The sequence below is a fragment of the Solea solea genome, chromosome 20 (genome assembly GCF_958295425.1).
Source record: "Solea solea chromosome 20, fSolSol10.1, whole genome shotgun sequence".
NCBI lineage: Eukaryota > Metazoa > Chordata > Actinopteri > Pleuronectiformes > Soleidae > Solea > Solea solea.
The window spans coordinates 19,645,328-19,672,950 of record NC_081153.1 but is presented as its reverse complement, the minus strand read 5'-3'; the positions used below and the strand labels follow the sequence as shown (position 1 = coordinate 19,672,950).

Below are 27,623 nucleotides of genomic sequence, written 5' to 3'. Positions count from 1 at the left end.
GTGTGTCACCAAGGAAGCACGTTTTTCCTGCACCTTCCACCCACAGCCTCTAGGGGGCAGTCACGCAACACATGGTCAAAGCACTGAAAAGCCCCCGTGGCATTCTGGGAATGGTAGTTGCAGTGTCAGTAAAAAATACTTCATTCTGTACTTTACTTTGTTATTTATATTTCCAGCAACTTGTACTTTTACTCCACTACATTTCCTGTCATTGTACCAAATAAAAGAAGTAGAGTTGGTATTATGGGCTGTATTTATACTGCGCTTTTCTAGTCTTGATGAGCTGCTACACCACAGTTTTCACCCATTCACACGCTGCAACATGGGGTTAAGCCATGGGTTGAGCCAGGAATTGAACCCACAACCTTCCTGTCAACTCCTCACTTTTTTAAGATACTTAAGTACAGGAAATGTCATATACATCAAGGCTTTTAGTTTATTTATTTATACTTAAGTAATATTACATAAAAAAGTGACTTCAACTTCTACCAAAGTCATTTTCTGGTAACACGCTTGTACTTTTACTTAAGTATCCCTTTTACTACTGGTTGTAGTCCTTAATTTAAAATAAAACAACTGCTGACAAAGCACAAAAATATGATGTCTTTAAAAAAATGTATGAGTGTAAAATCACCTGAGTGTATGAATTGTTGATTTTCATTGCCCCTGAATAAGCTTTTTTGTACTTATATATGGAGAAGTGTCATTTCTACAGAATCTGCCATTTTGGACTATCTTTTTACAGTAGCCCACAATGGACAAACTTAACTTCTTTTGAGTTTTGATTGTTACTGGAGGCTACATAGTTTCTTTAATACACCTGGAAGGAAAATAAGGTGCAACATGAAAGTTCAACAATACATTTTACACATTTAAAGCCAGTCCCATGTCTAAAAGATGTATACAAGGGTACAAAAAATAAATGATTCTCTCAGGTGACACACAGGACTTTTTTACAACGTCTTTACAGTTTAATATTCTCAGATGCTGTCAGGTGTCGTTTACGTTGATTCAATGAAAAATGACATGAAAGCAACACTAAAGTGCTCCCTTGACATGTTGAATAATATATATGTTCTAAGAGGGAAAGACTGAGAGACAGCTCCTGTTCTTCTGTGCTGGAAAAGAGAAAAATCAATGCTAATGAAATGTCCTTTAGTGTGGGTAGGACTTCCTCCACAGTGAGGTGGACCTCTGCTCCCTTCAGCATACTAATGAGACGCATTATAAGGAATCATTACATTCAAACATACGCTGAGTGTATAAATGGGATGCATGGGATGAGTGTGTGCATGTGTGCAGCCGAGAGTCGATGCTACACGTGATCTGTGAATCTCTCTCTCTGTGTGTGTGTGTGTGGCCTTTATCAAGAGATGAGTCTTTTTATTGTTAATCAACATTTTTAGACACAAAAACATTTGTATTTTTTAACCTTTATTTAACCAGGATATAAACTAATTGAGATTAAAAATCTCTTTTGCAAATGTACTGGCCAAGACAGGCAGGTCTCAGACAGGACAAGGTTACAGCATATTTGAATTTGAATAAATATAATGAATTAATAAATAAATAAAATATACATACAATCTCCTTAAAATATACAGAATACAATATAAAAGTACACAATTATCAAATGTTGATGAAACATAGGAAACGTGTAATTAGGTAAATGATCTAAAGTCTGATCTAAAGTGTTCAGTGAGACAAGATCCTGTTTAAGCTTGTTCCAGGAAGAGGGAGCCACATATTTAAATGCCTTTCTTTCCCTAGTTCAGTGAAAAAGTCCTGGGACCAAACTGCCCCTGTACTTCTCTGACAATATCACAACATTTAACAAAAGAAATCTGTAGAAAACAAACAACAATCAAGCAAAAACTAGTAAACTTCAAACTAAAACCATCCCAGATGAGCAAAAGAGCCAAAAACACCAAAAAAACATCAGCTGTCAAGTGAAACATGATCAGCTAAATGTAAACCAGCTACAGCCAGTTTGATTTAGACGATAGTGGATAAATAACATGAACCCATTTGTCAGTCGCTGGTTAATAAAGGCTTTTGATATTGAGATTTCTGCATTAATCATGTACATATTAATTCATTTTAATATTAAACACTCTCTTAACGAACTTCTTTTTATAACCAGATTACACTTTAAGTGTCTGGACCGGAGATGAAAGCCTAATCATGTACCTGCGATAACCACAGGCTTACACCTTTATTTAAAGGCAGCATTATTCTGCCGATTTTTGCTGTTTCCTACCATTTTAAACTGAGAGAAACACCTGGTTCTCTATTACCAATAACACATTAATGATAATTGATGCATTCAAAGACCACAGTGACCATGTAGTGCAACAGTAACTATACAAATGGGATTCACGAGGACTGCACTACCTCATTTTACTATGTAAGGGATATTTTAATGCCTACACTTTTACTGCAGTAAAAACGAGTCAAGTTGAGGCCATTAATCATCCTGAGAAAAGACATCTCATGTTGAAGATGAGCTCAACCATATGTGTCTTCATGTCCAGCAGATGTCTCCAGGATGCTGAAGAGACATATATCATTCTCCCACCGCCTGCTGTAGACATCATTTTGTATCTTGTGACTAGTGTACATTAATATTTGTGTTGCACGTACCAGGCAACAGTGAAAGTGACATGCAGCCTTTGGTTTTTCTCGTTGATGTTTTGGTGATTTGTCATAATTCTGTATTACCATTCCCAGCGTGACAGCTGTGAGCAATAAAATCCTAATCAGTTCGTAAAGGAGCCGTTTTGACATGATTACTTAAGCTACAGCGCTGCAGTTTCATTTAAAGTTCCTGTGTGGATTGTGTTTGTTTTCCTCTCGTCTTTGAAACAGGATATTAGAGCTGTGAGCGGTGACACTGCAGAAAAGAGGCAGGGTGTTGTTTCGGTCACGGCGTCCTGTGCTCTGCTCTGACAGAAAACAAGCTTCAGGGACACGACTGTCCTCGCTCTGACATGTTTTGACCCAGTCATCATCCTGTTTGCTTCACAGGAAACGTCTGAAATCAAGTGGCGCCATTAGCTGTTAGCACCTGAAGCAAACACAAATGTCAAGTTAGAGCACTAATTGGGATCCGGCTCCTGTTCAATAGAGACATAATTGAGCCCACAGAGAGCTTCAGCGATATCTACAGAAGACCTGTCACTGTCTTTTCCATGTTTTTGTCCACAGCAGGAAAAACCCTTCACTAGTGCAACATCAATGACCTTTAACTCTGCTATTATCCACTTTCAGGGGAAAAAAGAGAACAATTCAGTCAGATAATAGTGTTTCAAACTTCTCTGCCTCTGCTATTTTTCCACTTTTGTCTCTGTTTTGTCTTTGTGTTTGTGTCTCACACATAAATACAGCACACATAATATGAAAATCAACTAAGACATGTATGAGTGACAGGTATAAGTGAGAAAACCACACACACAACAATATACACGAGATAAAACACTGGAAAATAAGAATATGCGGAGGAAATTCTGTAATGGAAATATGAGCCACTATTTTCATTAAAACATCATTTAGCATGCAGCTTCATAGTGAGGACACTCATAGACATAAGGCATTCTCTAGTCCCTTAACCTAACCTTAGCATCACAGCTGGAAGCCTCACCCTGACCCTTAAACCAAGTCTTAACCCTCAAAAAGCCCTTTAAAGGAGGACCAGCTAAAATGTCCCCACTTTCTCAAAATGTCCTCATCCCCTGTGGTTTATACGTTGTTTGGTCTTCACAACGATACCCATACAAGATCACACACCTCATAAATTTGTTGTTACGTCTTAGTGAGGACAATCTCATAGACAAAAACCCAAACCCTCACCATCACAACTAAATGCCCAACCATAACAATTGTCTCAACCCTAATCTAATCTAATCTAAAACAATTCTAACCCTAACCCTAAAACCAAATTACTTTAAAATTGTGCGGTCCAGACAAAATGTCCCCACAAAGACCTTAATACAAGCACACACACACACAGCTATTCTTTCTCAAACACTGCATTGATCCCATTCTATTGGACAGCCCGACCATAACCAGCCAACGACTAACCCTAACCTTGACCAGACCACAATGAGGACTACTGGTCCTGACAGGGCCGGTGTTTTAGCCAGAAAAGGTCCTAAAGAGGTTACAAATACACACACAAACACACACACACACTGTGTCTGCTGACCTTGTCAATAGTCTCCCTCCAGTCCATTAAGTAGTTATTGGCGAGGTTGCTGGTTGTTGTGAATAATGCAGACTCTTGTACAAACAGATGCAGGCGTTTGGCAAGTCAAGCACACTCCCATGTCATTTATAGTGACTGCAATGGGGCAGAAATGACAGTTATACTCAGTGTGACCCGACATCACAGTTTTTGAGATTAGATTACAGTTAAATCAGAGTAAGAGCACACGGACAAAGTTTTATACATAAAAAAAAAAGAAAAAAAAAGAAGCTTCTGTCCTGGAGGGAGCGAGACATTTCGGGGAGTCAGAGTGGCGGACTGCAGAGTTTGCAGATAAAAATGTTCCCAAAACAAAACCCAAGATAATCTCAGGTTCTGTTGTTGCCAGGGACCATTAGACCAGGTGAGACACGGCTAATCTGATTCTGTAAACTCTGCAGAAACATTCAACAAACCAAGGTCAGCTCTGTCTCTCTTTACACCACTGTTTGGTTTGGTTGTGGATTTTTAATTCTTAGGAAAATGGATGAGAAAAAATGTATTGTTGTACACTTTGGACTGCAGGAGTGCAGATATATGTCAGGGACAGAGACAGACAAGCTGTTTAAACGAAGTCCCCACTTTGCTTAGTATTAAAAAAAATCACCAGAGCTTCTTAGACATGATTTAAGAATGATTTAAAGCATGGCTAACAGGGGACTTGAGAAATGTCCCCTGTTCACATGGAGTCCCCTGTTTGTGAGTGTGTAACGACACCGAAGTCCACTGTTCTACTGGTTCCCAAGAACACACACACACACACACCTTCACTACACCACAGACATAGTAATCTAATAACCAATTCTGAGTTGAAATAACTGGCATCAGAAGTAGGAGATGAAAATATGAAACTGCTGGCAGGGAACTTCTTCACACAACTTTATCTTTAAAGGTTGTTTTTTTTTCACTGAGCTTCAAAGTCAGTCTTCAGTTATTGAAATGCCCAAAGAGATGGACCCTAGGATCAGATGTCTCTTGCACTGAGTTTTGCTGCTGCAACATTGAAGGCTCAAGGTTCTATGTTGCCATGACAAGGTGGTATTTGTCATTCCAGCCATAAATACACACACAGAGGGCAGAGGGACAAAATGCTGGAATATTATAGCACTCTGAGAGCGCACACCTGAGAGCTTTAACGCTTTGTCACCTGGGTTTTACTTATCAACAGGAATGATTACGTATAGATCTGTATAGAACTTTCCCTGGTTTTAGCATCTTACGTAACCAAGACAATTCATCTTGATCTGTGAAGATGTCACTGAGGAATACACATCGATAAATGCATCCTTGATGCAATATCCATCATCTGGATCAGATGTGGAGGAAACTGGTCGCGTGTCTGATCCTGCAAACACTCAAATCCAATTTTGTACACTTTTGCCCAGAGATAGTGATGTATTGAAAAGGCTATGATTTGTGTGACATCATTAGTGGGTAGTGGGAACATACTGTACTTGAGTGATCAACTACCCAAAACAGAAAATTCAGATTGATCCGTCACAAACTGGAGACAGGAAGTAGCAGACTTACAGATAAACCTACGCCAATGAAAACATCATGGTTCATGGTTCTCAAACTGTGGTACGTGTACCATCGGTGGTGTAGAAAATGCATAGAAAATGAAACAAATAACTAAATAAATAAATAATTAAATGAAATAATAATAATTAGAGTTATCTTGGTCCATTTTAATCTAATGTCACTATACCAGGGTGTGAAGTATATGTGAGGAAGAGGAGAATGACGAGCGAGCAAGTGATCTTATCGGGAATAAACCCGCCTCCTTTACGCCACTGGATTTGAACATTGTTGGTTATAATGGTGTTACTTTGAGAGCTCAGTGTGTACACTAACATTTAGTGCATGTTTGTGCAACTGCAGCATCTTAATTCTGTAATGGGAGGATCTGGCAACCACATCCCTGCAATATTTCAGTCACTGTTGCACATATTATTTTAATAGATCACGTGAACTCATCTCTTATCTCGCTGATCATGGCCATTTTTGGACTCTATGTTATTGAGTTTTCAAAAGGTAAAGTTATCCATCGTACTAAGTGATTGTCTGAGTTTTTGGTTGTCACTCAAAATCTTCTTATTAAATTTTGCCCGCGACACAAAAAACATTGAGTGTCGGGGAGTTTACATGCATTGTCCAAGTTATTTTCAAAGTGGTGTTCTGTATGGAATTAGATTTGTGTCAATCTTTTTAAATACAAACAAGTGAGGGAGCGCAAAGAACAAGTGTACTTTCAAATCTAACTCCATAGTTCCGGGACTTATACGTTGTCCATTTGTGTGTCTTTCCATGTCAAATCTCCAAAGTTCCACCATATCCTGGAGAGTTTCTAACGTTCATATAACTCCGAAGTCATGTGGAAGTGCATGGTTGCTTGACAAGATACAGCAAGTGTAAACAGCAAATTATCATGAGGTCAATATGTATCATCTGGCTGAGTTTACTCAGGGTTCTAAGGCAGCAGGGGAACATTAGTTCATCAGTTTAACCACTTTGAATTTAATACAGCACCTTTGTTTCAAATTCCTTTCATTCTAACGTTCATACATCATGTTAAGTGCCTTTTTATTTTGCACCAAATCTTAATTTGGGTTTCTATTTGTTCTCACTGTGACATGTGGTTAGTGCTATTTTCAGGTGTTGAAGAATCAAGAGAGATGAGGGCCTGAAGAGCCCATGCAGGACTAAAGTGGAGCGGAGGACAAGGCTGTAAAGCCGGAGAGTGGACATGCATTAACTTCTGTGGTTTCACAGGGGTCGTGATGAGGAAACGCCGGTTTCTCTGCCGTGTCAGTGGCCGCCGAAGCTTGTTCTGTTTAAGCAGATTGATTGTGACTGAGGCAGAGATGATGCAAGTCGGTTTATAGAGCTTATAACCTGGATAATGTGATGAAGACATGATGAAAGAGAAGGAAAATGATGAGGTGGAGCCGAGAGTGGAGGAGTAAATGGACAGCTTTTATATAGACCGGCACTTTTCAGCTTTATGGTGAATGTAAAGAAAATGACCAGGTTTTCTTCATGTTGAAAAATGAACATGACAAATACATATTTCAATGGCTTACTTTAATTTTAAATTGAAACATAATACTTAAGGCCCTCAGAGTCAAACTGCCGTGACTTCTCATAATAAAAAGCAGCTGACCTGGACCTGACTCTCTGCACAGCCTTTTAACAAACCACTGACTTTCCATTGCCCGGGGATTTGTCTTTATTTTTTTACTCTCTTGTATTGATCTCTCTGCTTTGTGGCCGGCCTCAGCTGACAGGCAGTAGGAATCTATCCATGTGCTTCTAAGTGTCTTGTGGAGATTCATGCCTTCGATTGCACCGGTGCAATCTCAGCCTGCGACGCTGTTCAGTCTGCTCTTCATTAACGTGTCCTTTTCATTCCGACTATCCCGGTGCTTTTGTGTGTGAGTGAGCATATGAGCAGCTTATCTAACCCCAGAGATAAAATGAATATTAAATCGATGGGGAGCAAAACAGCCAAGGTTAGCCAAGAAATTAACATATAAAAAGCTTTTCAGGGTCAAACGGCGGCATAGTGGCTAGCACTGTTGACTCACAGCAAGAAGGTCTCTGGTTCGAATCCCACTTCTGTAAAGGGCCTTTCTGCATAGAGTTTGCATGTTCTCCATATGTGTGTGTGTGTGTGTGTGGTTTCTCCACGTACTCCAGTTTCCTCCCACAGTCCAAAACATGAGGCGGTTAATTGGACGTGAATGCAGGCCCCCAGTCGATGACATACTGCCCCCCACTATCACACTAACACTATCATGTTAGAATGAGAACATGGTCCAAGACCTCGTCTTCCTGTGTGTGTGTGTGTGTGGCTGAGACACAGGTGATAGAATATAGACAGAATAATATAATACTACATTTGTTTACTAGGAATAGTTTTCTCACGGCTATAACAAGACATGTGGTTACAATTATCACATTATTTAATGCATTACATTCAACATTCAATTACATATACAGCATATACTGTATATACAGCTATAAACATATAAGCTTGTTTGGTGCTTTAATTACAGTTTTCAACGTTACTTGATTTTAGATTTTTCTGTTTTATTTATTATTATTATTATTATTATTATTATTATTATATAAGTATATATCCTTCCACATTAAAACAAGCCCTCTTACTTTGAAATGATGTGAGATATCATCACGAATATCTTAATTGTGATATCATGATGGAATATTGAGTTATAATTTTACTTAAAAGTCGTTTTTTCCCACCTTTTGACCACACTAGGTGCTAATTGGCCCTGAGGTCATTTTAATTTTGACACCTCCGCTCCAAAATTGACCGTAGATGTGAGTGTGAGACAAACTGGTGACCTGTCAGGTCAGCCGGGATTGCCTCCATCTTCCCCCACGATCCTCATGCTGAGGATAAAGTTGTAGACAATGAATTAGTGAATGTTTTTAAAGAGATTAATTTACAATCCCTTGTATAATCCGTGACCCTCCGGTTGTACTGTAGCAGCATGGTCTACAGTCCAGTGAAGGGTCACACTAACCCTTAGTTAAAGCTGCAGTGCATAACTTTAGGTGACTTTGTCGTTGATGTTATTATTCATTCATTCATATTTTGGTTCTTTGTGAACAGAAAAACACACCTCGTTATCAGGTTTTTGCAGAGCTTGTTTATAGCTGATTTTATTTAGGTGTGTTGGAGCAGGGAAACATCTAAAACAGGACAGGGGTTGTTGGGAAACACTGCTGTAGATGATCTATCTATTGATAAAGTGGCAGAACATGAATGAATGAATGTTTTTAAAAGGTCCATCATCGTTGCCTTGTGTCTCTGTGCATGTGTTTACTTCTGCAGTGTCTTGAAGTGGGATTGTAGTAACTGTGTTTAACTCTAAAGGTCACTGTTGTATATATTTTACAGACTTCTTACTCAGTGTGTGACTGTTTTTCTTTTTTTTAAAACCAATATCTCTTGCATTTCTTATCCAAACAGTGTCAAAGTCGGCACTGCACACACTGGTGCCCTCAGGACGTCACATGCTGAGTTTGAAGCCAGTCAAGCAAAAAGTTTGACTATTATATTGGGAACAGACAGATGTAAGTATTTATTTAGAGCTTTTGTAGTCTTGATGACCACTTACCCTACAGTTTTGACATTCACCCATTCTCACAGAACAGGTATGTGCATTACATGAGACCTCTTATTTAATACGTGTGGAATTTCAAACAATTACCTCATGCATTTCTTATCCAAACAATGTCAAAGTCGCCACCGCACACACTGGTGCTCGAAGCAGGTCGCCTGCAAAATGTGAAGCCTGTCCAGCGACCTGTTGGACAAGTAACGGTCAGACAAATGCACTTATGGACATTTAAGAGCTGATACTTATCATGATAATCTACAGAGCCCCAGACAGGACATGGGAAATAAGACCTCTGATTCGGTGGCCACGAAATAGATATAATGTGTGCACGAATAATATTAATAACATTATCATGAATTACCTGGAGAGCTGCACAAATAAAGCGAGTGTGAGAATGTCTTTGTACCTCATTCCCAACCTAAAATAAAACCTCACAAAAATCACACAATCTCTGTCCATTGTCCATTTGCTCGCTTTACTTGTGCAGCTCTCTTGGTAAATGCTGAGAATGTTATTAATATTACTCATTTTATGTGCACATTATACCCATTTCTCCCTGTGTGTGTGTAATAATCAGCAGTGACTCACGTTTTTAATAATAATAATAATAAAAACACAATAGATTGCAATAACACATGCAGACACATGTTGTGTTCTAAAAAGTCAAATACTGACGTGCACCATGACGAGTTTTACCTGCTGCATTCGAGGTAGTTTATTAAATATGATGACGTGTGTTGCTTTTTAACATCCGGGGGGCAGGGCCAGAGCGGAGTGGGCGTGTCCTCCGCTCTGTTCCCTGTGTTCCCAGCAGGAAAACGCTGGAGCGGAGCTGGAGCTCCACACACTGCAGAGGAGGAGGGAGCAGGAGGACTCCAGGCACAGGAACATGTCAGCCTGCTCTGCCACTGAGGGACGCAGCAGCCACAGCCACAGCCACGACCACGACCACGTCCTCTGCGTTACTTCTGAGCACTGTTTCACACTTATGCTCCTCTGAAATCCTCCACCACAGACCCTCTACCTCTGCCGCCACTGCTGCTGCTGCTTCTGCTCTCTCCCTGTCTCCTCCTCCTCCTCCTCCTCCTCCTCCTCCTGCTGCTGCCGCTGCCTCTGCGCTCCGCCGTCCCGTCGCCAGGATGGACAAGTCTCTCTGCAGTCCGCATCACGGGACCAACAAATCAAACTCTTCCCCCACCACAGAGCGAGGGAACTCTTCATCATCAGCGACGAGGAAGCCCGTGGGCCGGAGTGGGTCGCACAGCCCTGTCTCCGGCGGAGCAGGAGGAGCAGGAGGAGGCGGAGGAGGAGGCAGCAGCAGCAGCAGCAGCCGGGGAGCTGTGCTGGGGAACAGCATGAATCTGCAGCAGCAGCAGCGCAGGAGGCAGCAGGAAGGAGTCCTGAGCAAATACACCAACCTCCTCCAAGGCTGGCAAAACAGGTAAGAGCATGCATGCAGGCAAGAAAGAGGAGAAGAGAGTTTTAGGCACCATTTACTTTCTGCTGTTAGTGTTTTTGCCCCGTCCACGTTGCACTTTTACCACCACGTCACAGTGGAAGAGGAGGAGGAGGAGGAGGAGGAGAAGGGTTAATGGGTTCACATGCAGAAACCCTCTCACACAGTACAGTATCAGGCCTGCTGATGAACTCATATTACTGGCATATGTTCATGATGTCATCAGTCAACGATGACTCCTCATATGTAAACACTTGCTGTTTGTCATTGTCATTGTCATCAATATGTAGATGTGATTTCTGGCCTCTGTCCTGTGTGGAAAGTTATGATATTGTGATATTTTTTATGTTGGAATGTGTCATTTTTGCACACATGCACACATTATAACACGTTAAATGACTGCAAAGTTAATCTAATTACAGTAACATGTAACACTGTTAGTGAGCAACACATATCTGCATCTGGAGAGCAATGCCCTGGACCTTTTTGGGGATTTGAACCAATAACCCTCCAGTATTTTTCAATATTGACTTAATTTACAGCTGCAGTGTTTAACTTTTGGTGATTTTGTTGTTGTTTATGTTATTATTCAGCGTCTGGTCTTTGTAAACAGAACTTAAAATCTATGTTTTGACTATCAGACCTGATTGACAGAGTATTTGTGTGTATACAGCTGCAGTGCAGTGGGCAGACGGGGGGGTAAGAAGCATTTATCCTGTCAAACTGCTGAATGAGTGTGTTTTTTTGTGTTTTCATTGTTGCAACATGAGATCCAAACACAGACAAACAGAGAGAGAGAGAGTCATGTGGAGCTGATAGACTTAATCATCACTGCGTAAACTCATTTTCAACTCACAGTTTGAATGTAGCAGTCATTTGTTTATAATTACAAGTTGTGCTCTCCAGCTTTAAATTTATTCTTGATTCATCTTTTTTTTGTTGATTATATTCCAGTGATTATATTCACTGAACAAACAAACAAGACTCACATTAAAGCGTACGCAGAGAAAAGCTGCAATGTGCTGTGAATGACTTGAATAATATTTTGTATAACTGCGAGAATCAATTTCATCATATATTGTCGTCCATCCTCATGCAATATGATAATCGATACACCACAAAAATATTGATATTTTAATGAACAAATTAACGCGCTCTAAAGTAAACTAAAGTCTGTTGAGTTTCACTCGTTGGGCGTCACTACTTCACGTCTCCTCACGGCGGCGCTGCTCAAATGAACGAGGTAAACTTGTGCAGAAGTTACATGGCTGAAAAAAAAGGAGTTTACAGCGATGGTGATAATGCGACGTTAAGAAATGCTCCATCCACGTTCAATGCATAGACTTTATGACCTTTGACCTTTCTCTATGTTGTGAATGAATATAGAAATCCTGCACTTTTAACTTATCGAGATATTATCGACCCTTTCGAGAGCTACGTCTTCTTCAGTTAGACAGATATTGTGATGTATCGCTATATTATTGATTAACACAGAATCGTTGTATTGTGATATTATTGGTATTGTGTATCGTGAGGTGACCTGTGATTCCCACCCCCAATGACTACTATTATATCTGAATATCTTTGGTATTTGACTGCTTAGGAAGTTGTGAACAGTTACTTTACAGACAATTATAGACAGTATAATTAATATGTCATATTTATATTAGAGTAGGGCTAATCTGTCAATTATTTTCTCGATTAATCGAGTAATCGCTCAGGAAATAATGTTGATCATAGTTTCTCAAACCTGGAAAGGATGACGTTCTCAAATATCTTGTTTTGTTCACAAACCAAAAATTATTCAGTTTTATTGATTTCTTTGTTATAGGAAGCAAAGAAACCAGAAAATGTACAATTCACATTTAAAAAGCTGAAAAATTTTGTTTTAATTCTTTATTCTTCTTTTATGCACCCCCAGTGTAGGGCTACAACAATTATTATCATTTTTTTAAAATTTAATCTGATGTATTTTCTTTGTAAAGATCCAAAACCCAGCATATACAATCACGCAAATTCACCTTTTCAACTGAAAACATACAAATATTTGGTTATTTTCTAGGTTTTTTGTGAAACAAAATGTCGTGTTCTTCACCTCATTGATCTATGGCCTAACAACTGCAGCTCGGAAATATTCTTCGCACTATTTGGCATCAAAAACCTGCAACAACTGGTTTTTAACACAACATTGATCCTTCTACTCTTCATGTCAATATGGAAAAACTCTGAACAAACAGTTGCTGAGAAACATTAGCATTCATTTGGAGTTGTGTGTGTGTGTGTGCGGCCACATGTGACCCAACAGTGACCTTCTCCTTTTTGGTCGACTAACTCCTGAGGGAAATCTCTGGCTCTTTAGCTGCTAAACGCTCCTCTATTTGTGCTGGCTGGTTAATCTCTTAACTGTGTCTGTCTGTTGTTTGGTGTTAAGCAGGTAGTGCACAGCGGGTTTTTAAAAGTCTCTTCTCTGAATGCAGCCGACTGCTGTGGCTGAAAATCGAATAGGTGTCAGTGAGAATAACAATAACCAAAGATGTCGCTCAAATCGTCACTCTGTTTTTCACTTTGCCAATAATAACTATTTGTCAGAAAAGTCCAGATAAATGCTGTTAAATTGGTTGATATTGTTGTTATGTTAGGAATAATAGATTATTCGCTTGATTAGAAAAAGTTAATCCCTGTGACTTTTCGTAATATTTTAAAAATATACAAAACAAATATTTTTTTTATCACTTTAACACTTTATACTCCAACGATGACCTAATTTGTTGCAGTGGCAGGCAGCAAACGTTTAGTACGTCGACTCTAGAAGTGATTTACAAGGTCTCTTGAATGCACCCTATAGATTAGGGCTGGACAAACTGAATTTGTGATCATGATATGATTCACAACATTAGAGCAATTGGTCATTTTAATATAAATATTGTCATTTTCATTGAAAACCATGTTTAAAATTATAACTGTACAATATTTGTGCAGATCTGTGTGAAACAATTGTGTTTTTTTCAGTCTGTAGAATTTTCATGTGTATAGCTCGAGAAAATGTTAAATCTAAAATGATATTTTGACACACATTTTGGTTTTAACAAATATTGTGCATCCTGAGATTGAAAATTTGCAGTAAGCCATATTTCGATTTTAATAAAAATGAAGTTTCACAGGGTCTTTGAGTGCATCTCCTTAGTTGCTCCTCTAAGCTCAACAAACTCAAATTCTCACAAAATACCCACATAAACATCAAGTTGAAGTTGACCTTGAAGTTGACCTTCTGTGACAAATTGACAATTATGAGTAATACCTTTAATTAGAGCTGAAATAATTAGTGTATTCATATTGATTCACCTCCTGTTTCCTTTCTCTATTCAATGACCATTTGTTGTAGTTTTTTTTTTTTTAAATTGAGTCTTGAAATGTTTTATTTTCAACATTTTCTCACAAGTCAATTATCAAAAGTATCAGTTTATTGACTAGATAACTTCGACATGAAGGTAGAAGTTAGTGTAAAGCTGTTGTACAGGCGTTCCTATTAAAATGCTCTGTTGGTGTGTCCCCCCCCCCAGTCTGTGCTGCCTGCTGCAGGCTCGTTGGTTTACTTTATTGATCCAAACACATATTAGTGTGTTGTCTGATCTTCTTTTGCTAATGAAGCACAGGAAACCTCAGCATCTTCTCTTGCACTTACAGTGGTGTGTTATTGTGTCTTGTTTGATCTCGACCCTGTGATTGAGTTTTAAATTTAAAAAAAGGTTACTTTAAACACTTTTCATTGTATCCTGATGTTTGCACAGAATGATACAGAGTTATACAGGACTTATGTTTCATATGTGAACAAAGTCACTTCTTTTTTTAGACACACATAAAAATAACTGATGCTGTGGTGCCTTGATTTTAATGGTGCTGCACAAAGGGGAAGCTGAGACTGTTGTGTACATGATTTTGGGCTGGAAGCCAGATATGTGAGACGGGTGGGGTAGACAGGCGGGAGGTGCTCTGTGCTCTCCTGTTCAGACGACAGGTGAATGATGAACCCTGCGGAAAACCTACGTAGAAAAGACAAACATGTTCATTTCATTTCATGTTTAATCCAAACGAAGATGGTGTCTGAGGCGATCACATGGGGTTATCGCCTGTTGCTTCGGCTCACACAGACACTTGAATGCGCGACACAGAATGTAAACAAACATACCTCGCAGGTAGCGCTTTGAGCCGGATCAGCTCCTTCTTTGTGAAGGTGCCTGTCTTGTTTCAATTCCAGGCTCCCTGAAGGCAAAGCTCTCGCTTTCAACGAGATTCCTTTCAGTTCATTGACCAGAGCTGGAGCCGAGGCCTGGAGCTCCAGTAAATGTGTCGACACAGATAGTGAGCATCGGAAAAAAGAATCCTGAATATGTACCCTGAAACTGAAAAGCTCTGCAATCAGACCCAGTGTTTCTTGGGAGTGTGCAAACGTTGACTTGCTGCATAAACTACATTTTTTTTACGGAACCTGGAAAGTTTTCTACTGCTTTATCCTCCACAGGGATGCTGGTGCCAATGCAGGGTACACATCGCTGGGCACGGTGGCCTAGAAGCACAAACCACATATTACAACATGTGAAGCACTTTTACAAATCAACAAAAGCCACAATTCTTACAAAAAGGGGATTGTACAAAGACGGAAAGGGAACGTACAGTTTCGGTAACCAGTGACCCACTGACCTGACGTTTTCTTCTTCATACACAACAGTCAAACAGCCAATCTTATAAAGCACCACTTCCTTTCAACCTGGCTTTCAAAATAAGAGGCACGCACTCACTCCCTCATTTTACTACTTCTTACATCAAACTTTTGCCATAACGTTCACTGTATTAGTTAATTCTATAAAATGAAATAAATGTTTTAATGTCATTTCACAAGACCCTTGTCTTGGCAGTTTGTATGTTAAATATTCTATGTCTTACTATCAAATTCTATCAATTCTGGATCACTTTCAGAATTTGGTACATTCCCAAATTCATTGTAAATTTGTAAAAATGATTAGTGTTTTGTATTAATGGTTTGCACTTCCAGGCCACCGTAGCAACCATTCACTCTCTCACTCACACACACCTACGGGACTTTAGACATTTTTATTTACCTCTGCATGTTTTTGAACATGTGGGAGAAAACTTGCACACACACACACACAGGGAACTCCACACTTAAAGGCCTGGACTCAAACCAGCAACCTTCTTGCTGTGAGGCAACAGTGCTAGCCACGTGTTCCACTGTGTGGCCCCAGCAGGATCCAGGTCAAGGTTAATTTAGAGTCTCCATTCAACCTCTGCATGTTTTTAGCCTGTGAGAGGAAACCGGTGAACCCAGAGAAAACCCTCAAACACTAGGTTTAACTGGGTTTTGAACCAGTGACCCTCTTGCTGCGAGGCAGCAGTGTGACACACAGAAGGACATCATCTGCTGACTGGATTGAACACATGTTTCTAAAGGAACAGAAGGGAAACTGGCAGGAGCTCAGTGCAAACTGCTGTGTTGCCACTATCGTGTTTACTTTGGCTCATGTCGTGCAGGGAGCGACGCCCACTGTTGATGACACAGGGAGGTGGAGCTTTGTTTTTGTTCCCTGATAACTAGTGGACTGGCTCACTGAAATCAACAAGGTTCTGAATGGGACATGAGCCTGAATGGGAACCATGGCAGTGCTTGGCAGTGTGAAAAGCTCCATGAGTCACACATAAAGGTCACTTATTATAACCATGCTTAGCTGTGACTGGACAGTCCTTACATCACTGTCACGCAATAATATGCAATCACATTTTGTTTTTTTGCCTTTTGAGGGAAGGAAAAACATTACCTACTAATTTTGCTTCATGCTGGATGTTCCACTCACAACAATATGCCATTTATGTGTATCTGAAAAATGAGGCCTTTTCATGGTACAGCACTGGATGATTCTTGGTCTCGTGTTATCATGTTGTGTGAAGCCACTGTGTCATTAAAAGTCTAGTTTTCATCAGGAGGGAAATGTGTTCGCCTGGAGGTAAAAAGAGAAATGGGTGACACTAAAACTTTATTTTGGGCAAGAGCTGGTAACGTAATAAAAAGCTTTACTTTCAGGCCAGAATTCATTATAGGGGGTTTAATGTTTAATTGCGCACCATATGGGCCATTCAGAAACCATTTCTGAGCAACAGTATGTTCAGACATAATGGAGACATCAGCAGCCTACAGCTGTCATGGCTTCATTTATTTATTTACAAATGTCCTACAAGTTGATAAAGGAGAGGAAACAAATTTACATTACATTACACATTAGACCTTTTTTTTATGTAATAATATCAGGGACTTCAGTTGATGTTTCCATTTTGTGCCCATTCACACGGCACATTTTCTATCACACATCTTTCAAACCTATTCACACACGACCGGTGCAGCCTTCAGGAGCAACATGGGGTGAAATCCTGACCCGCACTAGAGGATAATTGGCCAGATTTCTGTCCCCATCTGACACTTAGGACAATTGTCGGTGCGATTTGAACAGACTACGTGGCCAAATGATCCTGTAGTGTGAGGCGGAAACGTATGAGATTTGAACGTCATCGGATGTTCTGATTTCAAATCGTAAGAATTAGTTAAACGTGGTTGATACAGTCAGTGATTGGGGCGTGAGCAGAACCTGGAAATAACCAATGACTTACTTTTCTTTCGAACTGTAACTTGTACAAGATGATTCTGTCTGTTTCTGTGAGATCCCGAATGCCTGAAATCCAAGTCTGTGGTCCTGCATCTAATCTGTGCTTTCTCTGGATTACAATATCGAAAATTTAGTTACAAAGTTTGTTGCGTCTTTTAAAATCAAGTTAGATTTGAAAAATCCATGTAAGCGTGTAGACGAGTGGAGATGGGAGCCATGTCCACAACATTCCAGTTGAAAGACTACTAGCTCCGCCCCTGAACCACAGTCACCCCTTTATAGCTGTAAACATCTGATCAGATCACGTGAGACGGATTGTTTCCACCTCGTCTGTGCCCAGAGATTCAGGGGAAATCTTTGTGCGTTAAGTTTAAAAGCAGAAGCTGCTGCGGAATGTGCACAAACATCGAGTCCTCAGGTGTTACTGTACTGTGAGGAGTATACTTTTATAGTTTACCATGGAAAATCATTGTCAGTTATCACAAACTGGAGTTCTTTGGACCCAGACTTGTGTAAAATGGGCTGAGAAACAGTGTAAATGTGTTTCGGGATTGTGCAGGGCTTCAGTTTAGTAGTGGACGCTGGTTTATGTTTTGTTTGGACACAGGTCTCTAAAAAGAGAACTAGGATATTCCGAAAAAGAAGCCTTTCACAAGGATGAGGAGGAGAATTTACTTACTATCTCTGTGGACTCACAGGTTTTAAGAGTAGTGGGGTGGGGTTCGGGTGGAAGATGATGCTGGAGTAGTGATCAGTCATTTGGAGGAAGATGTTTGGCAGGTGGTGCCGTGGTGGGCAGCAGACCTGAGTGGAGCTAATTCTGCCACAGTGTGGGTGGCCATGTGTCAGAGTGAAGTGTAGTGGTAGGTGCTCAGTGTGTGTGTGTGTGTGTGTGTGTGTGTGTGTGTGTGTGTGTGTGTGTGTGTCTGCACTGGGGAAAATGTGCTTGTGCACTGTTCATGCTCAGTCTACTCTACTGGGTTTATAGCTAAGCCTGCTAAAATATTGATATAATAATCATAAATTTGATGTATAAAACGCTTTTAAAGACACTTTACTGTTAAAATCACGCACACACACGAGGAGAACATGCAAACTCCGCCCACAAAGACCCTCGTTCTGACCTGGTCACAAACCCAGGTCTTCTTGCTGCAAAGGCAAAAGTAGAAAAGATATTATTTACAAATAAAAAAAATACACTGTCAGTGTTTCTTGAATAAATTGTAATGGAACAAAACTGTTGAGTTGCATTTTTCGATAAAGTAGCACCCAGCATTTTTAGAGTTTGTTTCCTATTAGAGACGAAAGGTCTTTGCAAAATGGCCCAGAATTGGGAATAATTGAGAGGTAAATTTCAATGCAACCTAACTATTAATACCAAGATTTGGTGATATATTGTACGAGGGACACATGTTTGGAAGTTACCTGGCTGAAGAAGAGGGAGTTTACAGCGGGATAGCGGCGGAGAAAGCTACGTTAAGAGATGCTCCATCCACGTTCAACACATTATCCACTTTTGTTCTCTGTGTTGTGAATAACAACAGCGAAGTTTAACTTCTCACAGACGTTTTATTTTATTCAGTTAGACATATCGTGATGTATTGCTGTATGACTGTCTTGCTATGTATTGATTATCACAGAATCACAGAATTGTGACGTTGCACCACCAACTTCTTCAACTCATTGCCTTCAGCGACACTATTTTAACCGTTATCTTTTTGTCATTTCCCATATACATTCATATTTATGTCAATTATTGCAAAGAGGAGTAAAATATCTTTATTTGAAGCACAAGATCTGGATTAGAGCCAATCAGAGGTGAAAAGCCACCTGTTTTTTCATCTTTCCTCCTGTGTGAGTTCAGGCAAGTGCTGATAGAGAACACAGGCTGTGCAGACAGACATAAGGTAAAATGTTAGGTGCACCAATGCACATTTAAATTATGCACTCTGAATTATAAAGACCAGGAAAAGAAATCACACATGTGTCCAGCCCTGATAAATATAAATATCCTGGATACAGCAGCTTCTTTGTTCAGGAGCTTAAACTTCATCACCTTCATCACCTCAGGACAGACTTGAGGATGTCTGTCAGACAGTTTGGAGATTGAGTCCCATTTGTGATCTTGAATATTTTATTTATTACATGTGGAAAAACAGCACAAATTTAAAGTTTGACATGCAGCAAAAAAACAAAAACACCAGCCAGAAGTCGTCTCTGGTGAGGATTTTAACCTTGAGTCTGTTTCTCGTGAAGACAATACGATCAACACAAAAACTCGCCTCCCACGAGCACGAGCAATAAAGGGTCAGCAATGCTTTTAATTCAGTCTCCACGTTGTGTTTACCGCTAATAGCTGGAGCTGCTGCTGCCGTTGGTTTTTCCTCTGTAAAGTGGTCATGTGACATGTGCATGACACTGTGAGTGAGTGATAATGGAAGGGTGGGTGTCTATTAGGCGTGTCTATGTGGTGTGGTGAACATTTCCTGTCACTATTAGCACAACCAAAATGATTCCAGTTCAAGATACGATTGAAATAATTGCTTTAAAAGAAAGCCCCTCCCCTCTTTCTGACTATGCTGTTTTAAAGTCACGTCATGTGAATTATTAACAGTTTTACAGTTTTTTTATTAGCCACAATCAACTTATTGTGAGAGCTTTTAATCATTTAATCCTTTAACACAGAGTGTATTACAGGTGTCACATTTGTGCGTAATTTTTTGTCCGTAATTTCATTTGCGCTGTTGCAGGAAGCTGGCGAATCAGCTCCAGAGAAATAAACCTTTTTGTTTTTCTACATTTTAAAATGTTAATACACTATTTTAACATGCAGTAAATTGTAAATAACTCCCAGATATTGAAAGTTATTCTGGAAAAATGGGCAAAAGCACTTACTCACACGACATGTTCTCGTCCTTTTATGGTTAAAATAAGCAAAACTAACACCAGGTCAGCAGCGTTTAGTGAAAGACGCGCCAGTGTTCCGATTAAAATCGCTTAAATCGCGACAAAGGACTTATTTCTTTTCCCGCGCGGTAATAAAACGATTAGATTACGTCATCCATTTGACACTGCTGTGTTAACACTTTTTTTCAGCCACATCTGCAGCCAATAATCAGTGTGATTTACTCGTTTCCTCCTTGTTGAAATTCATCTTCATAAAGAGAAGAAGAGAAGATGCAGTTTCCTGCAGCATTCATGTAAACGCTATTAGGAAGTGATGGTGTTTCTGTTCATATAGGCTAATGTGCTTGCCCTAGCTTTTCCTTTTTTGCTATTATGGTTAATGGTGCAAAGATGTTCAGTGTTAGAAAGCGCTGTCTTTTCTTGAGTGGATGATTGATAACATTTCAGAGCTGGAGGATATTGTTTTTGATGAGAAATCAGGAAACCTAAATATAGATCCAATGTTTTCTTTGCCTGGAAAAAGTCAGAAATGGATATATGATTGAAAATGTGCCTCAAAAAGTAATAAAAATGCAGACGACATATCACTGGAATCTGATGCCTGTAATGGCTATTTAATATTTAACAGGAAATTGGTCCATATCAGGGACTAATTAAAAATCCAATACACTATCAATATCTTAACACATCTCGATACAGATTACTGAATAATAACTTTTTGCGATACCAATTTTCTTTTTACTAAAATGTACATTTACTACGCTGCAGGTTGGATCTTCTTGATATATCTTCACAACACAGACACACGCGCGAGTTACGCCCCCCCGGCTTCTTCGTCTTTGGTCGTAACTTCTTATCTACCACGAGACGGACAATCATGAGCTCTGCATGCTTATTTGCTGACAATATTAACTCATTAGTGTGAGAGAGAATTCTCATCTTCTGTCATCTTTAAGTTAAATTGCACACATATTCTTATAATCAGACCTGATGTTCAACAGACCCTTTCGAGAGCTACGTCACAGAAATTGAATTGATTGAATTGATTGAATTGAATGACTTTATTCCTCCCCCAGGGGGGAAACACACATTCACAACAGCTTACTTAAGAAATGAGAATAAAATAAAATAAAATAAAATAAAATAAAATAAAATAAAATAAAATAAAATAAAATAAAATAAAATAAAATAAAATAAAATAGTAAGAAAATTACAAAAAATAAAAAGTAAAAAATAAAAAGTAGAAATGTGGTTTGGGGTCAGAAAACACACTCAGTTCTTCAGCATCCCTACAGGATCTCATCCCTTTCAAAAAAATAGACATCGTTTGTGGCTCCAAGCGTTAAATGTTAAATATTAATGTTCAAGTACATGGTTTTGATATCAGATTTGCTGTTTTTGCTGTAAATGGTGTCACAAATGCAGTGAAGCTGCTGCCAGACGCCATTGTTCCATCAATCCATCATTGATCTCAGTCAATTTCTCTCTGCAAACCTCGTGTTTCCAAAGGTTAAGAGTTCAGCGTGAGGTCAGAGAGTCTGTGGCCTCATAGGTCGGTTAATGTCAGCACACTTAAAGACTGAATGTAAGGCTCAACCTCTGTTATCAACCGCCATCCATCATGGTAAAGGTCTGGATTATGGTTTGACTGGTGATACCTGGAGGGGTCAACAGTTCCTGCTGACTGAACGGGAGTAAGACTTCATATTATTGTGTGTGTGTGTGTGTGTGTGTAAGAGAGAGAATAAGAGAGGGCTGGATAAAAACTGACGCAGGCAGATTGTTCCCTGCTCGGCTGTGGTCGACATAAATCACCAGCTCTCCTGATGGAAGGAGGCGAGGCTGTGAGTGTGGGATCAATTTTCTGACAGCACCATTCACTGCACATCCTCTCCAGAGAACTGCACAGGGTTCATGGGAAAATGCCTACAGTCGTGAGAACGATGTGCTCCGTCATCTGGTGGCATCTTTTAGAGAGATCCCTGATGTCATTTGTTATAAAAAAATAAAAAAGTAAATGTATGTTATTGTACAGCTGAAACAATGAACCCATCAAATGAGGACATTCTGTTGACATCTGCCTCTAAATGTAAGGATTTGATGCTTTTAGCAGTTCTATATGATTATTAATGAAGATATTTTCACTCACATGGCATGATGTAAAGAGCACCGACCTTTTATAAAGACTTTTGATGACTTTTAAGTTTAGTTTGAGAAGTATTTGTTAACAGAATTTAGATTCATTTTAGTACACTGACCGGTCCTTCTATGATTTTTATCCTCATTTATTTCAATGGAAACTCACTGTAAAATTCTGGTTCTGTAGAATAATCAGTGTAGAAAATTATTATTATTATCATTATTATTATTATTATGATTATTATTTTATTATTATTATTATTATCATCACTATTATTATTATTATTATTATTATTATTATTATTGTTATTATTATTATTATTATTTGTTGTTGTTAGATTTAAGCAATGATCAATACAATCAAAATATGCTAGACAAAAGGATGGGAATGTTTACATTTTATTTAGGAATTAGTTTCATAGTTCAAGGTTTGTACTGCTGAGGAGATGTATTATTTATGCATAACTGTAAAATATTAAGCCTCAATTATTTGTCAAATTGTCATTTGAAATTCAAATTTTGCAGAAAACACTTTGGCTGTCGTAAATGCTCATTATTGTGATTATCTTTTAAAAGTTTGCCATGATCTTACAGTAGTTAAATAAAATTGTATATTTGGTTCTAATTGTTTTTCTTTTCATTAATAGATATACATTTATGGATAATTGTAAACTATGAAGCCTCAGTTTAGGGCAATGCTTGTCACACATATATTCCTCAGTCTCAGTGCATCAAATGTTCAATATGCATTGTGTTAATTCACTTTGAGACACATCCCATCCCATTTTCTTTGTCAAAGTTTAAAACTGCAGTGAAGTGGTTATTTCCACATTCACTCAGGAGGAGAAATCTGTCTTTAATTTATCTGACCTTTAGCTGGATAATTATCAATATGATATGATATGAAATGATCTGAAAATCTTTTTATCTTCATAACCTTTTTGGCCACATCACGCTGCTCTGTCTCAGTGACAGAACTTAGATATAATGGCACTGGGAATTCTGGAGTAGAATTCTGTAGTTTCTACTGACAGACATGACGCTTGTCCATGTGTTACTTTGGATTAAAAAGGTGAAAAAAAGTCCAAACTCTGCTCTCACTGCTCTTTGAAAACAGCGTGAAATCTGCAGCGTGGACAGGTTACACCTCACTGTTTCTGTGTGTGTGTGCTCAGGACGGCACCGCTCCATCAAAGCCCGGTCAACACTGAAGTGTATTTAAACGAGGATGAAAGGGACGGACAGAGATTGCTGAAAATGGTGAATCTTTGTTTGGAAAAGAGGTCGGTGTGTTTGTGTGTGTGTCAACCAGAAGACGACCGCCATGACCACAGGTCACTGCGCACAAACACTGAAAGGTTACAGCCAAAGGCAGCCAGCGCTGCTGTGACCGGTGCTGGAGTGCAGCAGCAGAACCAGAACACGCTGCTTTCTCAAATGTCATACGCAAACCTTTCAGGCCACAGGAAATGAAATGTCTCCCCCTCTCTCTCTCTTTCTCTCCCTCTCTCTCTCAGTGTATATACTGTGTATGTGTGTGTGTGTGTGTGTGTGTGTCCGGCTCACTTTAAATCTTCCGGCCTGCGATGACTGAGGCAGAGATTCAATTACACAGTGATTGAATGTGATTCATTAATGACAAAGAGGAAAATGTGGGGCTTTAATTTCCCACACCCTGAGCTGTGGACTCAGCCAAAGATGGCTGCACTAATGGCTACCTTTAGTCATTTAGAATGGAGCTTCCTGTTGGTTAAAGGAGACTTTAATGTGCACAGAGTCGGGGTGAAAGGAAATATTGATACATGTCAATATTATATTTCACAGTGTGATTCAGTATGGACTCTTTCTTAATTGACGCAGTGGTTCTGTGTTGTATTTAAGCCTCGGACCAGTAGTTTTTAGCCATTTGACTTCTTCCAATCTTCTCATTAGACAAAGAAAACTGTATATTGTTTATGCATTTGATGCTGGTGTTTTATCATTGAGGTTTTTTATGTATGATTTGGGGGGAAACACAATATATGACCTATATATATGGATTTTTAAGCTCCATCTTTATTGAATTCTCTACAGAAAACGTACAGATTTATAGTGTAGAAGCAGAAATACTTCCACACGCAGCTTTTCTGATGTTTCGCTGTCGTGATTGTCCATGTTTGTCTGTGTCCTCCATTGTCACTGTAAAACAGCATAACATCACTGTTGTCTTCTTCTGGTGAGCAAATCGGGCAGAGCTGCAGACCAGGCTGCGTTCATAGTGCTTGGTAATTACTTCACAAAGTCTGGTGCTCATCTAGACTGTATAGTTTGAGCTTGGAACACGTTTTAAAGGTTCAAGGTTTGAATTGATTAATTGCACTGTAAGATCCTAGCAAATAAAAAGTGTATTAATGTTACTATTTTGAGGTCCAGTTTAAGTCACCAAGAGTAAAAAGTGAGCTGAATTATAGAATTTAGTGGCTCATAACACTTAATCTCTCAGGGATAACTATTAAAACAACTACTAAAAGACAATGTCAATGTTTTCAATCTATGTCAAAAGTCTAAATTACTAAGTTTATCTTAAAAAGCCCAGGTTTTCCCCTCAACAACAACTAAGTAAAGGAGCTGGCTTATATTTTAGCAGAAGTCAATTGGTATGGAAACTGAAATATCTCTGAATTAATCGATACTGATTTGATCTATCTGTCGATTAATCTGCCGATAATACTATCGATTAATTGAGTAAACGTTTGTTCGATAAAATGCTGAAAAAATGTTGATCTGTTTTCCCAAACACTCGACATGATGATGATGTTCTCAGATGTCTTATTTTGTCCACAAACCAAAATGATTCAGTTTGAATGATTTCTTTATTATATGGAGCAAAGAAACCAGTAAATATTCACATTGAAGAAGCGTGTTTTAATAATTAAGAACAACACTGGCCTGTAATGGCAGATTGTTGCTCAGCTCTCGCACAGAGGAGTATTTTGTGTGAACCGACTCGTGGTAAACAACGTCCTGCAGTCTTCGGTGGATGACAGGTAAAAATATTGAAAGCTTTGTTTTTATGGCAGCTCCCTTTGGACTCATCACGCTCTCAGTCGTCGTTCTCCTCGCAGCTTTTTTCCTCCTCCCCCTCCCAGATCGTGAAAGCTGTGTGTAAAAGGGAAATTAAAAAAAAAGTTTCACCCGTAAACAAGATAATGAGAGCATAAAGCAAAAATGATGATGACATTACTGTTGCTTCTTATCATCCCCTTGTCTTTCTCTCTGGGTCATTAACTTTCTTAACGTCTCTGTGTCTCTCTCTGTGTCTCTTCCACGCAGGTACTTTGTGTTGGACCCAGAGTTGGGACATCTGCAGTACTTTGTCAATGAGCAGGGGAAAAGCCAGAAGCCCCGCGGGTCCCTGCCCCTCATCGGCGCCTCTGTAACCCCGAGCGACGAGGCGCCGCACATGTTCATCGTAAACTCCGTCAATGGAGAGCTGTACAAACTCAGAGGTATGACCTCATGCTGTCCTCACGCTGCCCGTATATGGCAAAGTACAAACACTGAGTGTGTGTGTATTTTACAATGGAGTCACTGGGAGGGCAGGGATGTTATGAAGTCACATTTTTTCGCTGTGTTGTTTCTGAAAGTATTGAACAGCTGGTCTGAAAGAATTAAACGTTAGGTGTTTTAAAGCTTCTATAGTCAGTATTTTAAATATGATCATTGGCTGAAATGTTTATGTTCGATACGAATTTTTTTTTTTGCATTTTCGCAGCTCGCTCAGCGTGTTTACATGCATGTTAAAAGTCTGATTTTAATAATTCAGTTTTCATAATGTCATGGAAACATGTTCAAATTGATTCTCAGTCAGGCTGACATGCCTGGATAATGTGATTCATAGTCCGATTACTCCTGCATGTATACTCTTAGTCAGACTGGAGTCGGACTTGGCGTTTGTCTTTGACCCGGAAGTAGAAGGAGACGACGTATAAACTGCAGGACTGTTGCTGGAAAATCATCTTTCTTCAGACTTTAAGACGTACAGAACCACAGCACGATACATCTCACCCTCCAACTCACTGTTTTTCTGTGATGTAAAGGTCAACGGGAAACTGATTCCATACTTACTAGCTGATAGAGAGATACAGCGCCACCTACAGAGTCGGACCTATAAATGGATTTTCTCCTCCGCATGTGAACTCAGACTCTGCACGGTGTCTTAACTACGGCCCCAGCTCGATCAAACTGTGCATGTAAGTGTACTGATTGATTTTGCTGGAGAGGGTTTAAATGTGACTGTAAATGATTAATCATCGTTCAATCAACATCAAACATCATGGTCTTCTCAATCCGAGAGAATTCAACTGGCTAAAAGTAATAAAAGTTTCAGTTTCACATCGCTCTCGTTTACATTATAAACTGTATACTGAATGATTAATCGTTCAATTTAATCATTCTACATTACAGTTACTCATCGCAGGAGGCAGATTTATTCCCAATAAGATCCTTTGCTCTCTCGTCATCCTCCTCTTCCTCACATATACTTCGCACACTGGTATATAATCAAATCTGGTATGTGGACCCAACAATAGACAGGACTCCAAATTAGCTTCCCATATTTCAAACACAAGTTTTGTCAAGTTTGGGTTGGTTTTCAATATCACATTTGACATAGACATTATTGTTTATTGTTTATTATTGTTTATTTTATTTTGCACAGTTTAAAAAAAAAAAAAAAATATATACAAGATTGACAAAGAATACAAAGTAACATACAGTGCAGGAAGAGGCAGAAAGCCTAGTGGGCTTATTTGAAGCCTCTACCTAAATAATGTTAAAATTAGACAATATTAAAAGAAAACACAAAATTAACATACAATAAAAAAATTGATTTATACCCCTAAATTATTGATTCCTTGAGCATGTGTGAATCAAAAATAAAACACAGAGACATGAACAACAACACATGAAGAAAAGCAAATTACAGATGTGATGCACATAATATTAAAACACTTTTATTTATCACCTTGAGCTCTAAATAAGAGGTGTTTGCACAAAATAAAATAAAGATAAACCGT

General features: G+C 39.1%; 1 protein-coding gene and 1 long non-coding RNA gene across 3 annotated transcripts in view; one reads left to right on the top strand and one right to left on the bottom strand.

Moving 5' to 3' along the window:
* Window positions 1-10,203: 10,203 nt before the first annotated feature.
* Window positions 10,204-27,623, top strand: part of LOC131447931 (oxysterol-binding protein-related protein 10) — an 88,064-nt gene continuing 70,644 nt past the window's right edge. Inside the window, exons 1-2 of one of the 2 annotated variants that reach the window (XM_058620034.1) lie at window positions 10,204-10,834; window positions 25,879-26,054. In XM_058620034.1, coding sequence (XP_058476017.1) covers window positions 10,533-10,834; window positions 25,879-26,054 — 478 coding nt within the window. In that variant the 5' untranslated portion in view covers window positions 10,204-10,532. The remainder of the gene's footprint in view (window positions 10,835-25,878; window positions 26,055-27,623) is intronic. The other variant, XM_058620033.1, reaches the window with a different exon arrangement.
* Window positions 25,400-25,864, bottom strand: LOC131447940 (uncharacterized). The gene is made up of 2 exons (XR_009234102.1): window positions 25,790-25,864; window positions 25,400-25,704 (listed from the first exon to the last, which is right to left on the bottom strand). It is a non-coding gene; the product is annotated as an uncharacterized LOC131447940 (long non-coding RNA).